The following is a 22,751-nucleotide window of genomic DNA, read 5'->3' as shown; positions in this document are numbered from 1 at the left end:
TGGTCCTAACCACTCAGCACCTGTTTTCCACTGTTTCCACTGTGCAATTAACTCCAGATCCTTGTGACTATTTATAGGAAATCATAAAAGCAAAACGACATGAATAAATTTGGTAGCAAGCAACAGAGAATAGTCTGTTCCTTAGTTCCCTAGTTAATCTGGGAAATGCATGTGTGTGTCTGGGGAAGGAATTAAATGAAAAGATAGAACTCCTTGGTTCTAGAGAAGAGGAGAACTGAAGAGAAAGAGAAGCGAAATGTTAAGATACTTAGGACGATTTGAGAGCATAGCACTGACATATATACGCTACCATGTGTAAAGCAGATAGCTAGTAGGAAGCTGCTGCATAGCACAGGGAGCTCAGCTCGGTGCTCTATGATGACCTAGAGGGGTGGGATGGGTGTGATGGTGGGAGGGAGCTTCAAGAGGGAGGGGATATATGCATATATACAGCTGATTCACATTGCTGTACAGCAGAAACTAACACAATATTGTAAAGCAATTATCAGTCAGTCACTGAGTTTAGTCACTCAGTCATGTCTGGCTCTTTGCAACCCCATGGATTGCAGCACACAAGGCTTCCCTGTCCATCACCAACTCCCGGAGCTTGCTCAAACTCATGTCCATAGAGTCAGTGATGCCATCCAACCATCTCATCCTCTGTCATCCCCTTCTCCTCTCACCTTCAATCTTTCCCAGCACCAGGGTCTTTTCAAATGAGTCAGTTCTTCACATCAGGTGGCCAAAGTATTAGAGTTTCAGCTTCAGCATCAGTCCTTCCAATGAATATTCAGGACTGATTTCCTTTAGGGTTTACTGGTTGGCTCTCCTTGCAGTCCAAGGGACTCTCAAGAGTCTTCTCCAACACCACAGTTCAAAAGCATCAATTCTTTGGCACTCAGCTTTCTTTATGGTCCAACTCTCACATCCATACATGACTACTAGAAAAACCATAGCTTTGACTAGACAGACCTTGTTGGCAAAGTAACATCTCTGCTTTTTCATATGCTGTCTAGGTTGGTCATAGCTTTTCTTCCAAGGAGCAAGTGTCTTTTAATCTCATGGCTGCAGTCACCATCTGCAGTGACTTTGGAGCCCAGAAAAATAAAGTCTCTCACTGTTTTGATTGTTTCTCCATCTATTTGCCATGAAGTGATGGGACCGGATGCCAGGATCTTAGTTTTCTGAATGTTGAATTTTAAGTCAACTTTTTCACTCTCCACTTTCACGTTCATCAAGAGGCTCTTTCATTCCTCTTCATTTTCTGCCATAAGGGTGGTGTCATCTGTGTATCTGAGGTTATTGATATTTCTCCCGGCAATCTTGATTCCAGCTTGTGCTTCATCCAGTCTGGCATTTCACATGATGTACTCTGCATATAAGTTAAATAAGCAGGGTGACAATATAGAGCCTTGACATACTCCTTTCCTGATTTGGAACTAGTCTGTTGTTCCATGTCCAGTTCTAACTGTTGCTTCTTGATCTGCATACAAATTTCTCAGGAGGCAGGTAAGGTGGTCTGGTATTCCCATCTCTTGAAGAATTTTCCACAGTTTGCTGTGATCCACACAGTCAAAGGCTTTGGTATAATCAATAAAGCAGAGGTAGATGTTTTCCTGGAACTCTCTTGCTTTGTTGATGATGATTATACTCCAATTTAAAAACATTAATAAAAAAAATTTTTTAAATACCTGGACCTGGGGTTCTAGGCCACAAAACTAATGACTAAATAAGGAGTAAATGCAAGCCCTAAGGAAAGAACAGAGATTCTCTGAGCAGGGATAAGACCACAGATGGGAAACCAGAGACCTGTTACCTGTGTCAAGAGAAAACACATTCTGATTATCTTTGTTTCCTCAGGTGTGTGTTTCAGAAGGCCTTTGAGGAGATTCCAAGCCAGAGCTATATAAGTCAGAGAGGGAGAAATTGTGAGAAAGGAACACGGGTGGCTAAGAGGTTGGGTCAGCCTGCAGGAATAGGAACTATACAGGGGAAGGGAATGCAGCCTGAACACCACTCCCCAAGGAAGGGCCATGCAGGCACACAGAGTTCCCTGAGTTCCTGCCGCTTTCCCAAGTCAGATGGCATGTCTGTGCCCTCAGCCTCCAGATAGTCTACCAGGTGGCTCACTCTCTAGGAAGCTGTCCAACTGGCTTGGGAGGAGGGACCACGTCCGCTTATGGGCATCCATTACGTGTAAAGCACTGGCTTGTATCCTTTATCTATGCTGCCTTGGGGACCCCTCACAGAAGTCCTGGGATGTAAGTATTCCCGTCCTCACTCAAATATCAAGGAAACCAAAGTTCAGAAAATTGATCTGCCTCAAGGTCACAACGAAGGGACTTGGATTTGCGCCCACATCTTCATTTGGGGCTTGCCTGGTGGCTCAGCTTGTAAAGAATCTGCCTGCAATGCGGGAGACCTGGGTTCGATCCCTGGGTTGGAAAGATCCCCTGGAGAAGGAAATGGCAACCCACTCCCATATTCTGGCCTGAAGAATTCCATGGACAGAGGAGCCTGGCAGACTACAGTCCATGGGGTCGCAAAGAGTCTAGACATGACTGAGTGCATTTCACTTCACTTCACTGCGTGATTTTAAATCCCACACTGTTTCCACCCCAACAAGACATAGGCTAGGAGAAAGCGATCAGTTTCAACTGGGAAGGCTAAAGAAACTTGTTGGGGGCAGAGGGCAGGAAACTCTACGTAAAGTGGAAAATTGAAGAAGAAAAGGAAGTATAAAACTCTTTTTGGAGACTGAGTAGAATTACAGAAGAAATCGCCTAGAAAAGAGAAGACGATGAAATAATCTGACTTGGGAAATGGGGGGAAAATGCCTGGGATTGAAAAAAAATTCAGGAACTAAGGACAGAAAATCTGGGTTTGGAAATCAGAGTGAGGATCTCTGGGCAGGTGGTGGGGAGTAAAGATGCTCACATCCTTTCCTTTGGGTTCGAGAGGAGACAGCGCTCAATTACTGAGCTTCCCCTCTTCGGTCACATGACCATTGCTGATATAAAAGCTTTCTACCAGCCAAGTTTCTTACCACTTTTTGCTGTGTGAAATGGGCGGTAGCCGTGGCTAATGCTCTGTTCCTCTTTCCCAGAAGCTTTCAGCCTCTCCTTCAAGACCAATCCCAAGAAGCCATTTATCCCGAAGGAAGACAAGGCAAGGCAGCTTGCTTAATGCTTGCACTCTGGGAAGTGATGCCAGGATCAGAAATGGAGGGGAAAGCATTGGGGGTGGCTGGAGGAAACTGACTGTGAGAGGATCAAACCCAGAAACAGCAGCCAACGGGGGCAAAAAATTGTGGAGCAGACGCTAACCCTGGAGAGAGGATGGAGGGGCCAGACAGCGTGCGGGCAGTGAGGCTGACAAGCCAAACGGAAACTGTTACCCCATTAAGAAGAGTTGCTCTGTTTGTTATCAAAACACCCGGCTCAGGAGCAGTGACAGCCCGTGTGCTTTTCTGAATATTCTCTGAAGTCTCTCGGGGGACAAGAGACCATAGGATATTGTGGGCTCACCCCTCCTCCCCGCGCCCCCTCCCCGCACTTCTCCAGCTTCCTCTTTGCAATCTAGTCCCCGAATCCAAGTCCGTATTGGACTGGGGAGGGAGAGGCGGAGAAGAATTTGTGTTCTGCAAAAGGAGAGGAAAACAGGTAAGGGGATGGATGGGGGGCTGGGCACCTGCTGCCTGGGCCAGTGGCAGGGTCCTGAGGAGGAACCAGCCCTAGGTCACAGGGCCTGGGTTTTCAGAGCCCGAGTTCTTCTGAGAGAAGTCTTCGAATACCCTCCTTGCTGGGGTGAGGCTTGCCTTTTCTCCCTGCAGGTCTCTGACTGGGGAAAGGACTTGAGGAAGGTTGCAGACTGCTAACAGTAACTTCCTGTGTCCAGGAGGAGAGAAGGAGAGAGGCTGGGAGAACCACAGGGGGAATTCCCTTGGGCAGCCAAGGGTTGGTCTCCCCCAGAGACACATGATGGCAAACGTATTAACTACTGCTTAATATCCCGCCCCAAGCAAAGTCAATAATTGCTCTGGGCAGTTCTGGCAGGTGGTGTGAACAAGCAGTGGTGGGGGCAGAAAGCCCTGGCCTGGGAAAGGGAGCATGCCGGGGAAGATGTCCACAGACTGAACCAGACCAAGGTCTGCAGTCTGTGATCTGGTTCACCTGACCTTGCCCCCTGCCCCTTTTCATCCTCTTCCAGGACAGCCATGCCAGACTGGGATAGCTCCTTGATCCTCACGGCTTACATTATTATCTTGCTCACCGGTCTCCCTGCCAACCTCCTGGCGCTGCGGGCCTTCCTGGGACGCGTGCGTCAGCCCCACCCTGCACCTGTCCACATCCTCCTGCTCAGCCTGACGCTGGCCGACGTCCTGCTGCTGCTGCTGCTGCCCTTCAAGATCATCGAAGCCGCGTCTGACTTCCGCTGGGAGCTGTCTAATCTAGCCTGTGCCCTCATGGGTTTCGGCTTCTACGGCAGCATCTACTGCAGCACGTTGCTACTGGCGGGCATCAGCGTCGAGCGCTACCTGGGAGTGGCTTTCCCCGTGCAGTACAAGCTGTCCCGCCGGCCCGTGTATGGAGTGATCGCTGCTCTGATCGCCTGGGTCATGTCTTTTGGTCACGGCACTGTGGTGATCATTGTTCAGTACCTGAATTCAACCCAGAGGGCCCCAAAGGAGAATGAGACCACCTGCTACGAGAACTTCACCCAAGAGCAGCTGAGGCTATTGCTACCCATTCGGCTGGAGCTGTGCCTCCTCCTCTTCTTCTTCCCCATGGTGGTCACCACCTTCTGCTACTCGCGCTTTGTGTGGATTATGCTCACCCAGCCCCATATGGGGGCTCAGAAGCAGCGCCGAGCCATGGGGCTGGCCATCGTGTCGCTCCTTAATTTCCTGCTGTGCTTTGGGCCCTATAACATATCCCACCTGGTGGGGTTCTACATGAAAGCAAGCCCCAAGTGGCGGAGGGAAGCTGTCGTATTTGGTAGCCTCAATGCCAGTCTGGACCCCTTGCTTTTCTATTTCTCTTCCTCAGTCGTACGCAGGTCCTTTGGGAAAGGGCTGCAGGCACTGTACCATTGGGGCTCCTCCCTGCTGGGACGCAGATGCAAAGAAACAGCGGAGGCCGCGAATGAGGACCCGGGCGTGAGTCAAGCAGAGGGAGCCCCGAGTTCGGACTTCACCCTGGACTAGGGATGTTCCTGGACCTTCAGAGGAACTCTGAGTTTCGTAGGAGTTGAGCAGGCTTGGAGAGGGAGAACACGAGTTCCTGGCCCTGATTCAGGGATTCCGCCCCGGCCCAGACCCAGTCCACTCCTGGGGACTGTAAAAATCTCCCTCACCAGCTCCATATCCCTTCCTGACTGAATTTCCTTCCCAAAGGAGCGTAGCTCCAGGACTAAAGAAGAAACAGTTGGGCACAGAAGCACTATCAGACCAGAGTTTCTGAAGCAAGGTAGCTAATACAGATTACAGAAGTCCTTGTGAGGTGGTTAGTAGCTGAAGCTAAGGCAATCTTGCTACCAGCTTTGCAACAACACCTACACGCTGGGCTAGTTGGTGGTGCTGGAAAGAAGCCCGTGGAAAAGATGGAAGAGAAATACTAAACGAGGTCAAAGATGTAGGAAGGCTCTGAAGCAAGGGGACTAGGAGGGAGGACGGGGATTTAGACTTCTAATGACTGAGGTGTGGACAATATCCATCTGACCTGCTGCTTTGTAAGTATGATCCTGTCTTCCTGTGTGTACCTGTCTCCCCCAATAAACTGAGAGCCACCTGAGGTCTGGGGAGGTATTCTTCCATGGTGCTCTCTGCAGGTCAGAACCTAGCTCGGTACCCATCAGTTAGAGCTCAACTCTCGCTAGCACAGGAAAAGACAATCTGGTCTGCCAGATTAAAAACAAAGATTAGAGACTTTCCTGGTTGTCCAAGGGTGAAGATTCTGTGCTTCCACTGCAGGGGTCACAGGTTCAATCCCTGGTCAGGGATCTAAGATCCTGCATGGAGAACTAAGATTCTCCATGCCACAGGGTGTGGCCAGAAAAAAAAATGACTGAAAATAAAGATTATAAAACTCTGAAGAGAGTGTCCACAATTTTTGTGACATTTCTGCAAGCACAAAGAGGGCAAAAATGGGATGGAGAATTAGACTTTGTGGTAGGGTGAGGGTGCTGCCTCTGAAACCACAGAAATCTGTTAAGATAAAGATGTCATCAGAGTGGAATGAGTAAGCAGAATAAGTATGGATGGATTCCTGCCTAGACTGATGAATAGAAATTGGATTCAGAAAGAGGACTGGGGTGAGTCCCTGCTCAAAGCTATCAGTGTATCTCAGAGGCTTTAAACATGTTATCCTTCTGCTTAGAAACCTGCAGCGTTTTCCTTTCATCCAAACTTTTCCTCCCAAGAATTCACATCTTGTCACCCTACACTTGCCCTGTATCCTCTCTTCCTTCCCAACTCCCCCTGCCTCATTTATTTCTCTGCCAGAAGGATCCCTAGACTGTGCTCCCGGGTTAATGGTCCCTCCAGCACCTAGTGGTCTGCAACAGAGGCTCCACAACAGAGGGCTTCCCTGGTGGCTCAGTGGGTAAAGAACCCACCTGCCAGTGCAGGAGCTGCAGGAGACATGGGTTCGATCCCTGGGTCAGGAAGATCCCCTGGAGAAGGGAATGGGAACCCATTCGAGTATTCTTACCTGGAGAATGCCATGGTCAGAAGAGCCTGGTGGGCTACATACAGCCCATGGAGTTGCAAGAAGTTGGACACGATCAAAGCAACTTAGCATGCATGCATTCCACATCAGAATAACATGTAGAGGTATAAAAATTCTACAAGTAGCCACCTCACACTACTGACCTGGAGTTGCTGGGGGTGGAGCCCCAGCAGGTGAGCTTTAAGATGCTTCCCAGGTGATCATGAAAGGCAGCTCAGGTCAGAAACCACATGGCTCAGGGTCCCAAGAAATTATTCTTCAGAGACCTTTTCTTGCCTGTAAGTCCCCTTTTCCTCAAACCCGTACCATGCCATCTTCTTATTGCTTGTTTTTCCCTCTCTTGTGAGACACCACTCAACACGTACTTTCTCCAGAGAGACTTCCCTTATTACTCCCACTCAACTGAGAGCTCATTTTCTACTTTTCTTCAAGGCAATACCGTACTGGTGTCATAAGAACTATGGTTTCACTGTTGATTCTACTAGTAGCTAGATGACCCTGAGCAAGTCACAACCTCCAAGCCACTGTTTTCAAATCATACTAACGAGGATGCCATATGCCTCTCAGGGTGAGTCTGAGGATTCAAGTGAGATTGCACAGATAAAACTGCTGAGAAACTATGGAGTGTTAATTAACTCTAAGATATCAACGCGGGGGACTTTCACAGGTTGGTGGTCCAGTGGTTCAGAATCCACCTTCCAATGCAGGGGACACGAGTTTGATCCCTGGTCAGGGACTAATATCCCACATGCCCTGGGGCAACTAAGCCCGAGCACCGCAAGGAAGACCCAGTGTAGCCAAAATTAAATAAATAAATATAAAACTTAAAAAATAAGATATCAATGTGTGTGAAACACAGATGTACTCCCACTCAAAAGAAGCATAGTAAGTAGAACATTTAAAGTTATGGAAATAATATATTATATAGTCAGCTATGTAGGGTGGTTTGACAGTAACGTGTCACAAAAAATTCTTGGATTTTCAGCTGACTATAGACTTACTATGCGAGTGTGATACATTATACCTTCCAAAAAAAAAGAAAGCTGATTTTGTTTTGGGTGGCATTAAAAGAAATTGAGTCTAAATAAGTTGATGATAATCCCACTTTACTGAGGTCTAATCGGTAGCATGCTCAGGACTAAGAAGTTCATTTTTTTAAAGGACATTAATCCAAGGAATCAAGCCCAGAAAAATTAACTGTAGTGCTTTGGAGATTTAAAGCATAATAATAACACACATTAAATGCCAGGCACTGTTCTAGAGAAGGAGCCTGAGACAATTAAGGGAACTTTCCAAGGTCAATAGTGAAAGGGAATTTGAATTCAGGTCTTCCCAACTCCAAAGTACCTGCTTTTTTTTCACTGACATGTGAAAAGCAAGTAAGAGAATGCTGAATATGTGGCTGGGACAAGATAAGTTCATTTTATGGAGGATGAATTTTCTGTACCCCCACAGAGAAGAACAAGGATCATGGGCAAAAGAGGCAGACAGCTACATCTTAAACAGTCAGGGCTCAACAAGGTAATCACCCCCAAGTCTCCAGGAATTTTGAAGTAGAAGGCACTCATCTTAGATATGGAGCAAACTTCCATATCCAATAAGGACTGAACCAGTTAATTGCCAGACTCCTTCCAACTCAGAGATTCCCAGGGTTTTAGGGCCATGGCTGCTCTTGCTAAAAAGTGCAAGAAAATTTGTGGATTTCTGAGCCTTTCAGGGTGAAATTTTAGCTACTCACTGACAAGCATTTGATCTCTATCAAGTCACTTCCTATATAGCCCATATCTTTACTGAGAAATTACTATCGTTTGCTTACCAAATATGTACTGATTTTTAACCTATTTATATAGCTATTGTAAGCCAGATACTTTTCTAGGGACTGGGGTGCAGAGTGTATAAGAGACAAGGTACTTACCTTCTTGGGACTTCCATTCTAGTTGGAAAAAATAGTTAATAAGCAAGTAAACAAACAATAAGGTAATTTCAGAGTGTGGCAAATGGTTTTTACAAATGGGCCAAAACAGAGATATGGGAGAATGTATACTGAGGGATTGAGAAGGTTTAGAAGATTCTTCAGAGCCAATGATGGTCACGTGAGACCTGAACAAGAAGGAGTTGCCATACAAAGGCCCATGGGAAGAGCATTCTAGAAAGAGGAACCCCTGCTTCAAAAGCCGTAAGGAGGGAGAAAACCTAAGCTTCTCAGGGGCATAGAGATGCAGCCCCCATCTCAGTGTGGGGACAGAGCAGAGGTCTGCAGACTCAGGCATGTTTTAGAAACCCCAGGAGAGTTTGCTGAAGCCTAGCTTAGTCTTCCCTCCCCTCAGTTTCCAAATCAGTAGGTCTGGGATGATAATCTGGATTTCGAACAATCCCAAATGATGTTGACGCTGGTGTTTCAGGACAACTCTTTGAGAACCACTGGGCTGGAATCCTGTGAAATGGGGAGAGAGTGAAAGAGGAAGTCAAGGAAGCCAGCAGGGGCCAGCTGATATGTGTTTGAGGCTCCAGATAAAAGCATGAATTTATTGCAAGAATTTTTGAAGCTATTCTAGAGTTTGAAGCAAGAGGGTGAAATCATCTGATTTCCATTTTCAGATGATCGATGTGGCATCTGCGCCTACCACTGAAGGGAGACGGTTAGGATCAAGGAGATAATATGCCCAACAGAGTTAAGAACCATAAAGTAGCAAACACCAGGCTGGGAACTCCGTGAAAGTGAGGCGGTTTCCTCTTTCATTAGAACTGGCCGCTCAAGAACCAAACAGCCAGGAGGAGGCCTTATAAGTTATCACACATCTACTTGACAAATAGGTGACCGATGCAATGGAGTTTGAGCAAGCTCTGGGAGACGGTGAAGGACAGGGATGTCTGGCATGCTGCAGTCCATGGGGTCGCAAAGAGTCAGACACGACTGAGCAACTGAACAGCATATGTAAGCCGGTTCTTCGGATGAGAGTGCAAGGGGCGGGGAGTGGTAATGGGGGAGCGGGGTAGAGGGGTAATGGTGGGTAGCATTACCCAAGGGATGGAGGGTAGCATGGGCCCTGATTTGTAGCACTTGCCAGTTTCTGTGGCCACACACTCCCTCCAGGGTCAGTTTCTACACTGAACATGTGTTTGGCAATCGATGCTAAAAACCAGCTCTTGCAAACCAGCTCAAGCACATCACTAGATGTACTGCCTAGCACAGAAGCTCAACTGGCAGATTGGTCACATCCTACTTGAGGAAACTTTCTCTCTCCCTGGTTACAGGGAGTACCAGGCTCGAGCACAGGACTTTCAACATGATAAACACTTGCTAAATGTGGCTGACTGGGCCAGATCCAAGAGAATCTGGGTGGCGGGTTAGTTGTGGGACTCCTCTGAATTCCCTGCAGGATGACAGATGGGTAAACAGAAATATTAGTACCTGGTTAATGAATAACACAGACAGCAGCCTAGAGCCGCTAGCAGGAAACAGGGGTGGAGGGAGATGTCTGAGCCTGATCTGGGGGCCCAACCAACAGGATAGGGGAACCTGGCATTGACTATTTCACTTCCACTTTCTGGAAAAGATGCTCCTGTGCCCCTTTCTCAGAAATTCTCACTGGCCACACCTGTAGTGTGGTTTTGTGGGGGACACTGTGGTGGGAGAAGGCAGACGTGGGTAGGCCCGGAGAGGGTCTGAGGGAAAACACACAGCCAAGATTCCAACTCCATTCCCTTTAACTTCCCTGCTCCTTCCCTCTAGGAAGGAGGTTCTATTTCTATTGGTTCTCTCACTCTCTCTTTTTTCAACTTTCTCTGCCTCCTATGGTTAAATATTAATACTTTTGCCCTATTTTTTTTCCTTTTCATTATTTTTCTCTAGTCACAGGAAATGAGGGTATTTCACAACTAAAAGTTGCACATTCAACCAGGAAATTGGGCCAAAGATCGCTAAGCCTTCAGACTCAGTAGTCCAGTAACCTACTTGGCAGAGTTTTCAAGGTGTGATAAGGGAGAAGATGTGAAGTGGTGGGGGTGGGGAGCCAAGGCTGCGGTCAGCTGTCCACCAACAGCTTACTCAAGGAGAGGCTCTTTTCTAACCTCAGGCTCCCTCTCCCCAATCATTGTCCCCTGCCATCTGTCAGCTCTAGCCTCAAGGAAACAGTGTTAGGAAAGTAAACATACTGCTCCCAAATCTAGATGTTTTAAATCATGTACAGCAGTCTCAAGTTTCCAAACTGCCTTATCAGGACTTCTCTGGTGGTTCAGTGGATAAGAACCCACCTGTCAATGCAGGGGACATGAGTTCGATCCCTGGTCTGGGACAATCCTACATGCCTCGGAGCCTATGCGCCACAACTACTGAGCCAGAGTGCTGCTACTACTGAAGCCAGTGTGCCTAGAGCCTGTGCTCTGCAACAAGAGTTCAGGTCAGTTCAGTACTCAGTCATGTCCAACTCTTTGCAACCCCATGGACTGCAGCACGCCAGGCCTCCCTGTCCATCACCAACTCCTGGAGTTTACTCAAACTCATGTCTATTGAGTTGGTGATGTCATCCAACCATCTTATCCTCTATTGTCCCCTTCTCCTCCCATCTTCAATCTTTCCCAGCATCAGGGTCTTTTCCAATGAGTCAGTTCTTCACATCAGGTGGCCAAAGTACTGCAGTTTCAGCTTCAGCATTAGTCCTTCCAATGAATATTCAGGACTGATTTCCTTTAGGATTGACTGGTTGGATCTCCTCACTGTCCAAGGGACTCTCAAGACTCTTCTCCAACACCACAGTTCAAAAAGCATCAATTCTTCAGCACCCACTTTCTTTATATTCCAACTCTCACATCCATACATGACCACTGGAAAAACCACAGCTTTGACTAGATGGACCTTTGTTGGCAAAGTAATGTCTTTGCTTTTTAATATGCTGTCTAGGTTGGTCATAATTTTTCTTCCAAAGAGCAAGCGTCTTTTAATTTCATGGCTGCAATCACCATCTGCAGTGATTTTGCAGCTCCCCCCCCCCCAAAATAAAGTCTCTCAGTGTTTCCACTGTTTCCCCATCTATTTGCCATGAAAGATGGGACCAGATGCCAGGATCTTCATTTTCTGAATGTTGAGCTTTAAGCCAACTTTTTCACTCTCCTCTTTCACTTTCATCAAGAGGCTCTTTAGTTCTTCTTCGCTTTCTGCCATAAGTGTGGTGTCATCTGCATATCTGAAGTTATTGATATTTCTCCCAGCAATCTTGATTCCAGCTTGTGCTTCATCCAGTCCAGCATTTCTCATGATGTACTCTGCATAGAAGTTGAATAGAAGCCACTGCAAAGAGAAGCCCGTGCACCACAAGGAAGAGTAGCCCCCAGTCACCACAACTAGAGAAGGCCCCCGCAGCAACAAACACTCAGTGCAACCAAAAATTAATTTTAAAAAAGAATAACTCACTTAAAAAAATAAAGCGGCACATCAGACCTCACGTCATCACACATAAGCATTCATTCATCCATGAAAGTCTGTGGAGGCCTATGGCACATTAGGCGCTGTTCTAGGTGCTAAAGACACAGCAGTGCACAAGGACAAGACCCCTACTCTCAGACAGTTCACATCTGGGGAGAGGCAGGCAAGGGGACAATAAACAGACACTCTGAAGCAGTGTCAAGAGCTCTGAAGAGAGTCAGACGGAGCCAGGGTAGGAGATGACTTTGAAGAATGAATGAGTGGCTTGGGAAGGCCATTGGAAAGTGCCCTTTGAGCTGTGACCAGAATGACAAGAAGAAATTACGCAAGCCAAGAACTGAGGAGAAAATGTTCCAAGCAAAGGGTTCAAGGCAGGTACAAGGCTGGAGCCGGCTGAATTTGCACAGGGAACAGAATGGCCAGGGTGACTGGACTTGAGTGATAGTTGGAAGACAGGCAAGGAATAGATCATAAGGGGCCTCGAAGTTTCTGATAGGAAGCACAGTGCAGTCTCTTCTCCCTGCTTAACAACACAGAAACCTGAGGCTAGAGCTGTCAAGTGACATGCCCCAGTCCCCATCAAGACAGTCTTCTGAGCCCTGGTGCAGACCCTAGACTCCCTCTCAAAGCTGGATGTGGTCACTGGCTCTCTCAATCAGCTACCTCTTTGTGGGAGAGAAAGGGTAGCAGGAAACATGATTCATGAGGTGTGCACTAGTTTGGACAGAACGCTGGAGGTGGAGGAAGATGTACACTGACTGCCGAGACTACCAGGGAAAAAGGAAGCAGAGGTGGGACAAGACACCTGAGCACCCAGGGCAGAGATCAGCAAGGAAAGTGAGGTTCTGGGAAGGAGTAGTGGCTGGGGGAAGGAAGGATGCCTGGGCTCTGGGACAGCCTGGGTGGGAGGTAGAGGCAGTAACCAGCACCATCTCAGGCCAGTGAAACAGAAATGGCCATGTGAGGACAAGTCATGGAATCTGGAGGAATTTTTGAAAGCTTCTATTGGAATAGCCAGCAGGATTTCCAGGGAAGCAGCAGTCACAGTAAATGGGACTGAATCCTGACTTACACTGTGCAACTCAACTTCTCTGTACTTTAGTTTTCTGATTAAAAAAAAAAAAATGCAACTAATACAGCTTCATGCTATTATGATGATTAAGTGAGTTTAATATTATACATACAAAACACTTAGAACAGTATCTTGCACCTTGTAGATATTTATACAAGGCGAGCTTTAAAAATGTAATTCTGTTTTTCTGCATTGTTGTTCTTGTTCAGTCTCTCAGGCATTTCCAACTCTTTGCAGCCCCATGGACTGCAGCATGCCAGGTTTCCCTGTCCTTCACCATCCCCCAGAGCTTACTCAAACTCATGTCCATTGAGTTGGCAATGCCATCCAACCATCTCGACTTCTGTCATCCCTTTCTCTTCCTGCCTTCAATCTTTCCCAGCATCAGGGTTTTTCTGCATGGAGCCCTCCAAATGCTTCTTATGCATGGCTCTCAGAATAAAACTCAAGGTCTCCCTGGGCCAGCAAAGCCCTGCATGATCTGACACTTGTCCATCTGCCAAAGCTCGTCTCTTCCTCACCCCCGACTGGCACCCCATCCTTCTCACTTCATTTTTCCTTTGTGCAAATTACAACTTGCTAAGATCTTGCTTTCTGATTCTTTGCACTTACTGTCCCCTTTTTCTTGAACTCTCTTCCCCTAGATCTCACAGGGCTGAGACCTCATCTTTCAGACTGCTGGTGACTTAAACTTTGTTTGTTCACAGGACTTTCTCCTCAGTCCAGACTAAAATTGCCTCTCTCTGATACACGCACTCACATTATTCTGAGTTACTGACTTTACTGCATTTATCACTCTCTTGTATCTATTTTTTGTTGTTATTTCTACAAAAGGTGCACGTGCCCATAGTTTAATGAGTCAAATAGTTTGCTGTGAAAAACAGCATATAGCTAACCCTCTCACCCCACCATGGACATTTACCCCTTCCTGGAGGCAACTGCTTTCACTTTTTTTCCATTGAATATTTATTCCTTGTGTCTATAAGGGATTTGCTTATTTTACTATTCTCTCTCATTTTTCAGTATCAGGTTTTATCTCCTAACTCTCCCAATGTCAGATGTGGATTTGGCTCTCCCCAATACATAAACACACTTCCTACTCTTCATATTCATAGTAGACTTACATCATAATCATATTAGAACAACACTCAATGCTTATGTTATTGTGACTGTGTAAATAATGGAGCTCTATAGCAAACTATGATTACCCCTATACCCTGCACAACTTTCGCCCCACCCCAGAATTAATAGTTAACTTATCTTTCATTTCCTTAGCTTTTTACATATTTATCATTGATTTCACCCAAACTGTTTGCCAATTGTCTTATCTCCTCTCGAGACCTTCAGAGTTATTAGCAGGAGACAGATTCATCTTCTCGAGACCTCTCTAAGGACTTCCTGATCTGTTCCAGTCTGGACTAGTGGTGGTTTATGCCAGCTGAGTCTTGGACATTTTTAAACTGAGAGGGTTTTTCTGCCACTCTGTTCTCATTTCTCTTCCTTGTTTTATGTCCTCTCACAGCTTCTCTGTTATTGTGGTTGTTGTTTAGTCACTAAGTCATGTCCAACTCTTTTGTGACTCCAGTGGACTATAGCCCACAAGGTTCCTCTGTCCATGGGATTTCCCTGGCAAGAATACTGAAGTGGGTTGCCATTTCCTTCTCTAGGGGATCTTCCGGATCCAGGGATCAAACCCACATCTCCTGCGTTGGCAGGCAGATTCTTTACCAGAGCCACCAGGGAAGCCCAGTAACAGCTTCTCTAGAAAATAATAAATGTTTTGAAACTCCACATGTCTGAAAATGTCTTCAGTCTACCTTCATTCTTCACTAATATCAGCTGTATGTGGAATTCTAGATTGGAAATAATTTTCCTTCAGAACTTCCAAGGCATTGCCATATTGCCATCTGGTTTCCAGTCTTGTTGAAAATTCCCAAGGCATTCCTATTTCTGATTCCTTGTTTGTGATCTATCTTTTTTTTTTCAGTGGAAGCTTGTAAGGTCCTTTACCTTTCTCACAATTATTCTAAACTTTCACCCACTGCACTAGACACTTGTTTTCTTTCAATCTGCAAAATAATATCCTTCAGTTTGGGGAAATTCTCTTTAAACATTTTGTGATTATTTCTTTGCCTTCATTTTCTCTCTTTTCTCTTTCTAGAACTCCTATTATTTGGGGGGATTTTGGACCTCTTAGCCTGGCCCACTAATTTTTCCTTCTCCCCCATATTCCTTCATTCCATCTTTTTTTTTTTCACCTCTCCATCTTTTTGCCCTACTTTCCATGAGATTTCCTCAAGTTTGTCTCTCAGACCTTCTGTTTAATTTTTCCTTTTTGTTATCACTTTTCAAATTCAAGGACTCTCTTTTATTCTTGACTTTATTCCTGACTTTTATTCTTGACCGATTACAACAAAGTCCTGGTTGTAATATCCACTCTGATCTCTTTAAGAAATTTTCATCTTCCTCTTCCAAGTTACTTTTAAAGTGCTGGCCTCAATCTTATACGTCAGAAGTTGTCATCATACATCTGGAAATCCTTGATTGTCTAATCATCTTGAAGAGAAGGAAGGAGACTAATATTTTTTGAGATATAAAAAAAGGATATAAAAGTAATTTGACATGTTGTCTAGGCAGAAAAGAAAAAAAAAAGTTTGCTTTAAAGGCAGAAAAGGAAAAAAAAAATGAATAAAAACATGGCAAAATCTCCATAAGTGTTGAATCTGGGTAATGGATAGGATTCTATTGTACTATTCCCTCTACTTTTGATCATATTTGAAAATATTCACAATAAAAATGTGGTTATTGGCAGAATTAAGTTCCTTGATGTCTTCTGTACTGAGGGCCTCAGTTCCTTGCTGGCCATGGGCTGGAGGTCTCCCTCAGTTTCATATCTCTCTGTAGGGCAGCTGGCCTCTACCAGAGCAAGCAAGAAAGCATGAGAGGACAAGAAGGAAGGCAGTCTTTTTTATAAACTTGACCTTCAAATTGATCTTCCATCATTTTTTCTCAACTCATTTTGAAAGAGTAAGTGAATCATACAAGAGTGTGTATACAAGGAGGTGGGATCACTGGGGCTGTCTTGGAGGCTGCCTTCCATAGGTACTAGGTAATGAGTGGAAGCTGTGAACACATGAGTTAGGCTTCACTGGAGGGTGATTCAGCTGGTTCATTTAGTAGGGAACTTCTGATGTCAATTTCTTCTTGGGCTGATCAAATTTGCCAGGAAAGATTCTTCTAATCACCTGCCCGGAAGGTGAAAGTTGGATTGCCAGAAATTTAGGATTCAAATGGAAAAGACAGGTGAGTGGTCTCAATATATACCATTCCTTTAATCTCTGATTTACTTCATGTTGCTCCCTCTTCCTACTGTCTCTGATGCCCTACATTCCAAAGACTCTCTGTATTCTCCTCTCCAGAGAATAAAACTCATCTTACCCCATGTGAGGGGCAGCTGCCTTGCATCAGAAAACTGGGGAAGAGATCTGGGGGCTCTTTTCAAATAAACTTTCAGCCAAGCTTCCTTATGTTAGCTTGCCCTTCACCCCGAGAGGCACCTCTTCCCACCAGTTTGTGAGCCTTCTGTGGGCTCGGTAGTAGAACCTTGGTTGAGTCTTGGCTTTTCCCACTGCTGGTTTGGGATTCAACTTTTCATAGGTCTGACAAATCAGTTACCAGTTATGGGTGGCATTAGTGGTACAGAATCAGCCTGCCAATGCAGGAGACACAAGAGACTCAGTTTCAGTCCTTGAGTTAGGAAGATTCCCTGGGGGAGGAAATGGCAACTCACTCCAGTATTCTTGCCTGGAAAGTTCAATGGACAGAGGAGCCTGGTGGGCTACAGTCCCTCGGGTCACAAAGAGCTGGACACGGCTGAGCACATTGACATTCATCTGCTTTCCAGCTTCCAAAATTCTGGCAGCGTTGCATCCTCCTTTCTCCTCCCTGTTCTTCTAAGTCTAGTGCCTTTCAAAAAGATTTTGTTGTCATTTTGGTGTGATCTCAGGAGGGAACCAATGGAAACATGGGTATTCAATCTACCATCAAGTATTATACCAGCAAGTATTTCATTATTGTTATTTGTTTGTTTATTGCCTGTCTTCTTCCCCTCTTGATTGTGGGTTCCAGGATAACTTGTTTTGTTCACCTGCGCATCCCCAGCATCCAGAACCATTCTTGACACAGGTGGGTGTTCAACAAATGATGGAATCAATTTGCTGGAGAAGGAAACTTGCTACTCACTCTCAACATGGTGTTAGCAGACCCACCAGGTCTCTTGACTTTTTATCTTGTGTTCTTCTTGTCACAGGGTGGGTGTTTTGCTGACTAAGAATATGTAACAGGTTATAAGGTGCTTTACATGTTACAGAGTGTTTTCAGAATCTTACCTCATTTGATCCCGACACCAGTCCATGGACCAGATAAGAAACAAATTATTATTGGCCCTAATACAGTTGTGACTCTGCCAAGAACTACCCTGTGTCAAAGAAATCACCAACCTTGTTCCTGATTTTTTACCCCATGCTGCTGTCATTGGTCTGGGCCTTCCTGCCATTTTGTTTGCAAATAAGACTCTTAAGGCTTGGCACTCCCCAAGGAAATAGTTCTCAAGAATCCAAAACAAGATGTTTCACAAAGAGGAAAATAGGTACAGATGTGGGTAAGTAACCCAAGGGCCTTTGAGCAAACAGAATGTCTGAGTTTTGTGACATGGCTGGAACAGAGAAAGGAGAAAAGTGGGGCTATCAGAATTAGTAGAGCATAGAGAAAAGATTGGTACTGGGAGGGAATGGGGAGTTAGATGCTCAAAGGAGAGAGAAAAGGTCCCAGAATGTAAAAGCAGTATGTGTATGGTGGGAGAGTGGTGGGAAGAGAATAACCATCTACCAGTAGACTCTTAAAAAAAAAAAAAAGAAAGAAAGAAAGGTGGTGGGAGTGAAAGGAGATGAAAAGAAAACCATATTACAATGATAAAGCCAGTTACAAAATACCCTAGACAGCCAGTTTGATAAAACATGACATCACTATCTTGGGATCTAAGACTGGCTTAGTTTCTAAACAGTCTGAATGCTGCCTGAGGCTCCCCAGGGAAAAGTGAAAGTAGAAGCCATGGCCCCCTTAAGGGAGACAAGATGCAACTTCAGACAAGGTCCAAAGGCCCAGGTGAGAGAGACAAAAGGCCATGAGGTCTCACACTTTCCTTGTGCCACTTGCTGTCTTCTCTTGGACTCTGCCTGCCACCTCCTGGGTAGACAAGGTTACTACCTACCTCCAAAACCTGGGCAAACTCCGGGAGATAGCGGAGGACAGGAGAGCCTGGCGTGCTGCAGTCCTGGCCTCTGTTACTCACACGCAGCCAGGAATCTCTCAGAAGCAGAAACTTAAGGATGAGGAGCTGACAAGGGGTCCACCTCCTTAACCCCACATCAAATCTTGATGAGTTGTGGTGTGGCAAAAGGCTCAAGACATCCTTTTTAAAAAATTATTTTATTTATGTATTTATTGATTTTGGCTGCACCGGCTCTTCTCTAGCTGCGATGAGTGGGGGCTACTCTCTAGTTGCAGCGCTCAGGCTTCTCATCATGGTGGCTTCTCTTGTCGCAGAGCACGGGCTCTTAGGGCATGGGCTTCAGTGGTTGTGGAACATGGGCTCAATAGCTGCAATTCCCGGCGTCTGGAGCATAATCTCAATTGTTGTGGTGCATGGCTTAGTTGTTTCCCCGGCATGTGGGATCTTCTCAGACCAGAGACCGAACCAGTGTCCAGAGGCTTAACATATCTTCCTAAGCTACAAAAACAGATGCAGGATCAATTGCACAATGATAGACGTTAACTAGACCTTTGGTGATGATCACTTTGCTGTGTATACAGACGTCAAATTATAATAGTATACGCTGGAAATTTATATAATGGTATATACCAATTTTACCTTGACTTAAAGAAGGAAAATTAAAACTTTCTTTTAAAAAAAATGTTTTATTATTTATTTATTTGGCTGTACTGGGTGTGGCATACAAACTCTTAGTTTCACCATGTGACATCTAGTTCCCTGACCAGGGATCAAACCTGCGGCCCTTTCATTTGGAGCGCAGAGTCCTAGCCACTGGACCACTGGAGAAGTCTCAGGAAATTAAAACTTTCTAAAGTGAAGAAGGAAGGAAGAGACAATTGCAAAAGAGCATTAAAAAAGATAGGAATTAAAGCTCTCCAAAAGCATAAAGAAAACAGTATCATCCATTATGTTATTAATAAAATAAGTATATATAACAGTAGCAGCTAAGTGTCCCAAGACCTTGATACACACAGTCTCAGTGCTAATTCCTCTGCACTCACTCTTCAGCAACTCCTTACCAAACCACATGTCAGTTCTGCGATGACTTTTCTTTTTACAAAAACGGAAACGGAATTTTAGATTGACTGATAAATCACTTGCCCAATATCTCATAGCAAAGAAAGTGGCGGAGGTAGGACTAGAACCCAGGTCTGTGTGCCTCTGGAGACTGAACTCTCAGCCATCAAGTTTTATCCTGCCTCTCAAAGAAGAGCAGAACATTTGTGCACACAGGCACGTGTCTGAAATCAGGAAAGGCTATGCAACAGCCAACAGTGGTTACTTAGGGAGTTGGGGAAGGGTCAGCTTTCATCTGCTACTTTACATAATTCTGTACTGTTTGCATTTTCCCAATGAGCACATGTATGCTCCCCAAACACACACACAGAAGAAAAGTCAAATTACTGTAGCATTTGGGCCTTGTTTACTGAGCAGTTGCTATGTACTATGTCCCGCACTAAGCACTTCATATTCAAAACTCACTGACTCCTCACAGCTGTGTCTGGAGGGAGGATATTATCGTTAAACCCTTTTACAGATGAAGAACCTGAGACTGAGAGATTGGACTGACCTTGCAAATGTCACATAGCGATGCAGGGACTCTGCTCATGTCTGACTGGTTTCAAAGCCTGCTTTTACCTGCTTCAGAGTAGCAGTAACGATTATGATGATAATAACAGCAGTTTAAGTGCTTACCATATGCCAGACCCATGCTTTCTGTTCAAGATCTCATCGAATCTCCATGGCATCCCCCATTTTACAGATGAGAAAACTGAGGCTCAGCAGAGAATAAGTCACTTGCTTGCCCAGAACCACCCAACAGAATTGGAACTAGAATCCAAATCATCATACATGGCACTGGCATCTACCCAGCTGCTCAAACCAAAAACTGAGTAGTTATCCTTGAATCCTTCCAGTCTCTCCTTTTTCTCCATGTTTAGTCCATTGGTTCCAGTTGGTTCCAGCTTCCAAAATACGTACTCACTTCTCACTAACCAGCTACTGCAGCACCAGTGGAAGGTACTGCCATCTCTCATCTGAGCCACTGCAAAAGATTGCTCACTGATCACCAGGTTTCCATTTCTGTCTCAGGCCCCTTCCCATCCACTCTCTACACTGCAGTCAAAGTGCTCCTTTTCAAGTCTGTTGCTAAATATCCTCTCATGCATCCTTTCTCAGGATCTTAGAAGAGAAATTAAGCCTTGCAGAGAATGGTATGAGTGAGTGTTTTCTCAGTTTTCCAAAGGATGATACTGGCTAATACCATTCTTTTGTTAATACAATAGGGACTGACCTAATTCACAGCATGCAATGGATGCTTTAAAGTGTAAGGGCTTAATTCTCGGCAAGAACTGGGTGGAGGTGGCCACAAAAGTTCCCTGTCACACTTCAGTGATCACAGCCTTTGGGGCCCTTGTGACCTGCCAGCCACCACACCTCCACCTGTGCAGGCTCATTTTCTACTAACCTTTTCCTGAGCACAAGAACTTAGTTTTGTTCCTTAACTATAGAAGCCTCATTCTTACTTTAAGGCTTTTACAGAGTCTGTTCCATCTGCCTCGAACTCCTGCCCCCAGGCCTTTCAGGGCCAGCTCCTTTGTAAATCATTCAGATCTCAGCTCAGAGGCTACCAGCTCACAGAGACTCCCTGACGCCTTGATTAAAGAGACACTGCTAATTTCTGCTGTTCCACTGTCCCATTTTGTTTCTTTTCCAGTGTGTATTTATCATCATCTGAAACTGTCTTCTTTCTGTGTTCACTTACCTATTGAGTGTCTCCCCAGTTAGAGCTGAGCACTCCAGGGCAGTTCTATTTCTTCATGGTTGCATAACCAAGAGAAAACTTTTCACGGGGAAGCAATATGTTTAAAGGCGTGTTTAGAGAACTTGTTAGTCACTCAGTTGTGTCCAACTCCTAGAGACCCCATGGACTGTATCCCACCATGGAATTCTCCAGGCAAGAATACTGGAGTGGGTTGCCATTTCCTTCTCCAGGGGATCTTCCTGACCTAGGAATTGAACCCAGGTCTCCTGCATTTCAGGCAGATTCTTTACTATCTGAGCCACCAGGGAAGCCCTTGGAAAATTTATCAGACATTTATGGTTTGTCAGTCACTGGGCTAGAAGTTTTGCAATGTTTCCTTCTATGAACTCCAGCACTGTGCAACAGAAATACAATGTAAGCCATTTTTAATTCTTAATAGCCACATTATACGAAGTAAAAAAAAAAAATGAAATGAACATTAACAATATATTTTATTTAACTCAAAATGTTCAAAATATATTATCTCAGCATGTCATTGTTTTTAAAACAGAGAAATATTATCTTTTTTTAGTACTCCTCTTCCATCCTTCCACTCTGCCTTCTGGGTTCTGAAGACCTCAGCTCTTGCCTCATAATTTGGAGATTCGAAAGTTAACGCTTCAGAACTGGGCCTCAATGTCCTTCAGATTACGTCTCAGCTTTCCTGCCTTTTCTGTACCTCTCTCAGGGTGCCAATGCCCTTCAAGGGAGAAATGGGGATGCAGTCTGAAGCCTAAAAGTCAGAAACAGGTGTGGTAAGTGGTCCGCAGCAGGGTCTTAACCAGAAGTGGGCTGGAAAGAGCAGAGGTAGGGGCGCCAGAGTCAAGGAGCATGCGCAGGGTAGCTTCCACCGGAAGTACATGAAAAGGGAAAGGAAATGGCCACGCACAACTGTTGGGGCCTGAGGTGTGCTTTTCTTGACGCTTGGCATCCTGCCCTGGCAGTGGAGCTGGGGCAGCCAGAAGAGGAGTTAGTGTTGGTGTTCGAAGCCAAGTCAGAACTGGACATTGACTTTTCCACTGGGAACAGTAAGAACTGTAAGTTTGGGCCCGGAGGGGAGGAGGGTTTATTCCTGGGCAGGTTCTTTGCAGGGAAGGAGCTGGACTGGGCTTCTCTCAGATCAGAAGAGATCTTGGGAGGTTTCTCCGGGGTTTGATTGGTTGGTGGGCACTGGTACTCAGTCATGTCCAACTCTTTGCGACCCCATGGACTATAGCCCACAAGGCTCTTCTGTCTGAGGAATTTTCCAGGCAAGAATATTTGAGGGGGTAGCCATTCCTTTCCCCAGGGGATCTTCCCGACCTGGGATCAAACTCGTGTCTCTTGCATCTCCTGCACTGGCAGGCAGATTCTTTACCACTAGCGCCACCTGAGAAGCCCTTCTCCGGAGTGTA

General features: G+C 45.5%; 1 protein-coding gene across 1 annotated transcript; it reads left to right on the top strand.

Moving 5' to 3' along the window:
• The first annotated feature begins 3,050 nt into the window (after positions 1–3,050).
• On the top strand, positions 3,051–5,792 carry FFAR2 (free fatty acid receptor 2). Its single transcript, XM_027514346.1, has 2 exons — positions 3,051–3,662; positions 4,210–5,792. Exon 2 carries the CDS (start codon positions 4,217–4,219, stop codon positions 5,204–5,206), a length of 990 nt encoding a protein of 329 aa, XP_027370147.1. The 5' UTR covers positions 3,051–3,662; positions 4,210–4,216; the 3' UTR covers positions 5,207–5,792.
• Positions 5,793–22,751: the final 16,959 nt, after the last annotated feature.

The sequence above is a fragment of the Bos indicus x Bos taurus genome, chromosome 18, assembly GCF_003369695.1.
Source record: "Bos indicus x Bos taurus breed Angus x Brahman F1 hybrid chromosome 18, Bos_hybrid_MaternalHap_v2.0, whole genome shotgun sequence".
Classification (NCBI taxonomy): domain Eukaryota; kingdom Metazoa; phylum Chordata; class Mammalia; order Artiodactyla; family Bovidae; genus Bos; species Bos indicus x Bos taurus.
The sequence above is the reverse complement of the archived record's forward strand: the minus strand, read 5'-3'. Positions and strand labels throughout refer to the sequence as shown.